This window comes from Xyrauchen texanus, chromosome 37, assembly GCF_025860055.1.
Source record: "Xyrauchen texanus isolate HMW12.3.18 chromosome 37, RBS_HiC_50CHRs, whole genome shotgun sequence".
NCBI lineage: Eukaryota > Metazoa > Chordata > Actinopteri > Cypriniformes > Catostomidae > Xyrauchen > Xyrauchen texanus.
Genome location: NC_068312.1, coordinates 7499734 through 7506045, shown reverse-complemented (window position 1 = coordinate 7506045; position 6312 = coordinate 7499734). Strand labels below are relative to the sequence as shown.

Genomic DNA, 6312 nt, shown 5'->3' with positions numbered 1-6312 from the left:
GCCGTCTAGAAAGAAAGTAATGACGCAGCACTCACTCTCGTGTTTCCAGTGTGATTATGATGAGGATAGGTCTGCGGTTCATTCCACCAACACAACTGCTGTTGCACATGAAATTATAGAGAATGGTTGTAAACTCAGTCCCCACCTTGAGAAAGACACAGAGAGAACAATGAATATGCAGTTTGCAACAACATAACATTATATTGCACAAAGCATTTAACACTTTTCTAATGTTATTTATGTTATGCAAGATATTTAACACAATTTAAACAGCCTAAAGACATTCAGAATAGTGTTCATTCATCAAAAAATGGTTTCATGGATTAAAACTCAGTAGTGTTCCTGTGAAGAACTTCCTGTGCAGTATTTTGTGTCTTATATTTTTGTGGTGAAATACATTTTTACTGACATTTATCACTGAAAAAACAGAGACTGTATAGAATGTGATTGGTCACTGATACACATATGAATTGGAGAAGTCGTAACAGCTGATGGAATGGAAGTATTTTAACTTAAAGAGATAGTTCACCTCAAACTGAAAATTTTCTCATCATTCATTTACTCACCCTCATGCCATCCCAGATGTGTAGGACTTCCTTTCTTCAGCAGAACACAAACAAAGAGTTTTAGAAGAATATCTCAGCTCTGTAGGTCTCACAGTGCAAGTGATAGGGTGCCAAAATCTTGAAACTCCAAAAAGCACATAAAGGCAGCATCAAATTTATCAATATGTCTCCAGTGGATTAAATGATTTCTTCTGAAGAGAAACGCTAGGTCCGTGTAAGAAATAGATCAATATTGAAAACTTTTTTTTTACATAAACGTTTGCTTCTGGCCAGCTGTGGTATGCGTGTTCACGAGAAGGTGGAGTTCAAGCTTTCTCTCATGTAACGTAAGTGCGTTGGCATGTCAATATCATCAGATCTGATATCAACAGGGGGAAAATCTTAACGGCAGACCCTCAGTATTTTGAGTGACTCAATGAGTGTATTGATATTAACGTTGGCAAGTTAACGTGTCAGTTCTCGTGTTAACTTGTCAACGCGCTTACATCACACTTGAGTTGCTGTAACCTCGACCATTGTGAATGTGCATTGTGAAAGCTTGCCAGAAGTGAAGATTTATAGACAAAAAAAAGTTTTAAATATTTATATGAGTCTTACTAGCATTTCGCTTCAGAAGAAATTAATTAATCCACTGGAGTAGTATGGATTACTTTTATGCTGCCTTTATGTCCTTTTTGGAACTTAACATTATGGCACCCATATGGAAATGAGCTGAAATATTCTTTTAAATATCTTCGTTGGTGTTCTGCAGAAGAAATAAAGTCATACACATCAGGGAATCAATTCTTTCTTGATCTTTGACATATAAGAGATCATTGTACTATAAAAACTTACTGTAAGTTTCAGAACTGAAAACTACCTGCTTAAAAGAAAAAGAGCATTTATTTAAACCAAACTCTAGAAACGGCTCATTTGGAATTTGTGGAAATTGTGACATCACAAGGACTAAATAACTGCCTCTTCAGCAAGACATCAACACCTAACTTTCGTCATTGCGCCCTTGGCCCCGCCCACTGGTGCTCAGTCACACAGGTGAAGAGGAGAGAGATCGGCCTGTCATGGGAAATTCATCTACACTTTTAAGGGGATTTACACAGATTAAATGTTTTTCTTGCTGTTTTGAAGGCGTCCTGGACCGTTTTTGCACACTTCTATGCTATTATCAATTGTTGGCCTTTTGTAAACATGCACTAGATTGACGTCTTTGATTGCTCCGGTGATGTGCAGTAAACTTTTAAAAACGCATCTCATTCTGCTGCAGCCACTGACTGGGAGAAACACATGCACTCTGTGTGTAAACAAACATGGTAGATGTGAGATGTTGCTCCTGTGAATATTTTAAAGCATTTTGGCTTTGACCTGTTGAAGCTGGTTGAAACGACCCAACATCACCATGGACTGCATACATTTGCATATGCAGAACATTTCAGCGTGGATTGTATGTTTTTGGCCCATATCAGTGTGGACTGCTTGTGAACCAGTCAATTCTTGATTCAAGCTTTGTAAAGGAACTGTTATTGAATCATGAATTTACTGGTTATAACCATTATTAAAGTTGGGGCACTTAAAAACTCTATTGAACCCGAAGCAAAACTGTAAGTAAACATTTCAAACGTCATAACTTTTATAGTTAAGGTACCGCTGTGCTTTAGTAAACAGTATAATGTATTCAGATGTGATGTATTGGGTGTACATTATGTGTAAACCCTGAAATTTAGTTTTATAATGTTGTGCAGCAGGCCTGCGCATTGTTAGCTAATCATAACAGTGGGCATATATTTTGAAGTCTTAAAGGGCCAGAGAGCTTAAAACTGAGCGTTTCAGACAGAGGGCCAGAGACAGGTGGAAAATTATTATACATTATTACATTTTGACTGTTTTGGTGCAAAAAACTTTACTAATATTATAAGTGGACCTCAGAGAAGATAATACAATAAAAAACAAATTAAAAAAAGAGTATGTCATGACCCATTTAAAACATCCAAAATCACCTTTTTGTTAGAGACTTCGTCTGTTAGATTTCATCAAATGTATTTATTGGATTTCTACATTTTATTAATAATAATAAAAAAAACTAAATATACTATTTAATTTACAAAAGAGTTAAATATAATTGAAGAATAAGAATACAAATTTTGCCTCTCTTTTATTTTGGTCTTAAGCCCTACTGTTATGTGGATATCTGTGGTTTGCGTGTGTATTATTCTGCAATATATATTAAAAGAATATTTATGAATGTGTTTTATAGACTGTGTCAAATGTTTTATGGATCCAAAATGTCCCCCACCTGACAGTTTTACTCACAAACAAAGTTCTTAGAGTCAAGTGATTTCCAAGCGAATTGGTACATTTAAAAAAAATACAATCAAATAAATAATAATAATAATAATAATAATGAAATTTGTAATGACTGATATCACTAATCTCCTGAACAAATCAAGAGAATGCAATGAAACTGGTGTCTTTAGGTGGCGCCATCAGTTTCATCCTCAAACACAAAATGAAGTTAACTGTAAAAAGAGGAATAACTACTGAAAATGTTACTAAGAATCATCCCTAGGCCATTTAAAGCCAGTCAGAACATGTTTAGTGTCCTGAGTGATCATTGCGTGGTATGATTCATTACTTTAAAAAAAACATGCATGTGTATATGTGTGTGGTGCACATATGCATAAGTTTGACTGTTTTCTGAAAGAAGTTGCATGAATGCATAATATAAGTTGCCAAGGCATTGCAGTGTGGTTGCTAGGGTGTTCTAGGTGTTTGCTATTGTGGTTATTTATCTTTATAATATTCTGATCTCTGGATATGGCTTGAGTCTCTTCCTCAATGTAAATCTAAAGGAGTTCTTGCCAGTTTTATGGTCCTCCAGGTGAAAAATTACAATCCTGATGGCTTAGAAAAGTAATAACACTCCTTTAAACAAGCCACATGATTTGAGGTATCATTCATGTCTGTAGCACAAATAATGCAGGAGAAGTTGCATGTCCAAGATTAGTACCCAGGGTTAAGGGTTTGTTCATATTCATAAACCCAAGTAGATGCAATGGTAATAATAATTCTTGCCTAAGCATGCACCAATAATTAGGTCAGCGATGTTTGAAATTGTGTAACACAATGCTATAAGACAAACTGTAATTCATAAATGCTTCTGCAACGACTAAACCAACCTGTGGAGACTCATATGGAACTAGAACACTCTGTCGGCCTGTCACAGGGTCATCGACATACTGACTCAAATTATTGCCCTCCACTCGTATCAAGTGACTGGCAGGAGCTGCCTGACCTGGACAGAGACAACAGGACAAGAAATAAGGAAAGAAAATGGTCAGAGTGGTTTAAATACATTGGAACATTTGGTAACACTTTATATTAATGTTATCTTTGTTAAGAGTTTTTAAAGGGGTTCATTCATGAATAATAATTCTTTTTCAAATGCATCACAAACCATTTCATTTATAGCAACATACAGTGTACATAAAAGATTGATTTTTATGCAATACCTGCAAATCAGTGAGGCATTTTTTGCTCATGTTACAAATGATTAATAACACTTATTCCATATATATAACCATATCAAAATGTACCTCAATATAAAGTGGAAACATACAAAGCATTTATTAAAGGAACATTCCGGGTTCAATATAAGTTTTGCTTAATCGACCGCATTTGTGGCAGAATGTTGATTACCAAAAATATTTATTTTGACTCATCCCTTCTTTTCTTACAGTGAGACACTTACAATGGAAGTGAATGGGGCAAATTTGTGGAGGGTTTAAAGGCAGAAATGTGAAGCTTATCATAAAGCTATATTTATATTAATTCTTCTGTTAAAGCCAATTATTTGAGCTGTAAAGTTGTTAAATTGTGGTTTTTATAGTCGTTTTAGGGTTTTAGGGTTCTGTTTAAAATTTTAAACAGAAATTGTTAGCAAGATCACACTAAAATTATGTTCACATGCTTATTGTTTGTCTTGTGGCTATTGAAAAACCCCCTTGATTGGCTGGCTAGATCACCAATCATACTGCTAATCAAAAAAGGAGGAAGAGAAGGGGATCATTCTTAATATGATCTATATTAGGGTTTGGTTCTCTTTAATAGTAATGCAATAGTGTAGTTTTGGGAAAACATAATTTGACTTCTAACTGTCGCACAGGCAGGGCTGGACTGGTAATCTGGCATACCGGGCATTTTCCCGGTGGGCCGACGCACTTTGGGGCCGATCAGGGGCGCACTGGCCATCAGGAGAACCGAGCGGGCTTGTGTGTCGGCCGCGAATGTGCTGCGATTGGGCCGCGATAAGCTAAAATGAGCCGGCACATTATGCAGAACGGACCACAAAACGGCCGCGCGAATAGGATGCCATGTAAAATCCCGGGCCGATTTCTCTTCCCAGTCCAGCCCTGCCCACAGGATAAAGCAGTGTATTTAATTAAATGTGACCAGATGACAGTCTGCCATGGATCAGCATTGATTTTGATTTTGCACTTAAAATATCATCTTGCGAGATGATGATGCGAGAATAGTGGCACAAACATAACATTATAGGAAAGTCAGTCAGGACTTTAAAGTAATAAATATAAACAAAAAGCAGACTGTAGCAAAATGACAATCCCTTTTTTTTATTTCTAAGCTTTCTCTTTCTCTGTCAAGCTCCTGAAGTTTGCAGACGACACCACTGTCATCGGCCTCATCCGAGATGATGATGAGTCTGCATACAGAAGAGAGTCTGAACGGCTGTCTGTCTGGTGCAGTCATAACAACCTTGAGCTGAACATGCTCAAAGCAGTGGAGATGATTCTGGACTTTAGGAGGAACACCCCAACACTGACTCCGCTCACCATTCTAAACAGCACTGTGGTAGCAGTGGAGCCATTCAGATTCCTGGGCACTACCATCTCACAGGACCTGAAGTGGGAGACACACATTGACTCTTTTGTGAAAAAGGCCAAGCAGAGGTTGTACAACCTGGAAGTTCAACCTTCCACAGGCGCTGCTGATACAGTTCTACTCAGCTGTCATTGAGTCTATCATTTGCACTTCAATAACTTTCTGGTTTGGTTCAGCTATGAAAGCGGGTGGGCAGTGCCACTGGAGGAGTAGTCTCTGGGGGAGCGGGTGGAGCCACTGGAGGAGGAGTCTCTGGGGGAGTGGGCGGAGCCGTGGAAGACTCTGAGGGCAGAGCCAGAAGAGGTGATGAAGGCAGGTGGAGCCGGGGGAGGGGGGAACGACCTCCATGGTCGTGAGCACTGGCAGCGACAGGGGAACGACCTCCATGGTCGTGAGCACTGGCAGCGACAGGGGAACGACCTCCATGGTCGTGAGCACTGGCAGCGACAGGGGAACGACCTCCATGGTCGTGAGCACTGGCAGTGACTGGGGAACGCCCTCCGTGGTCGTGAGCACTGGCAGCGACTGGGCAGAAAGTGTCCTTTTCCTTCTCCTTTTCCGGACAGCTGGGAGCATAATCACGGGAGCGCGAGAGGCCACAGGCATTGGTGCAAGGAGCCGTGGAAGGCTTGGTGCAAGGAGCCGAAGATGCAGGTTTTGGCCTGGGTTTCCCACCATAATCCACTGTGTAATGGGAACACAAAGTTCCAGAGCCTTCTCCACGTATTCACAGAGTGTCCAGTGAGGATCAGCTGGAGGCATCAGTTCCTTCAGTGCACTATTCAGACTGGTCCAGAAGAAAACCACCAGAGAGCAGTCACTAAATTCACTAGTTCCAAAAACTCATGGAAGTGAT

At 39.4% G+C, this 6312-nt stretch overlaps 1 protein-coding gene across 4 annotated transcripts in view; it reads right to left on the bottom strand.

Moving 5' to 3' along the window:
• The window catches only part of tp73 (tumor protein p73), a 46245-nt gene that overhangs the window by 14759 nt on the left and 25174 nt on the right, over nt 1–6312 (bottom strand). For all 4 annotated transcript variants that reach the window (XM_052108459.1, XM_052108460.1, XM_052108462.1 and 1 more), the window contains 2 exons: nt 3737–3852; nt 36–145 (listed from right to left, as the gene is read on the bottom strand). In XM_052108459.1, coding sequence (XP_051964419.1) covers nt 36–145; nt 3737–3852 — 226 coding nt within the window. The remainder of the gene's footprint in view (nt 1–35; nt 146–3736; nt 3853–6312) is intronic.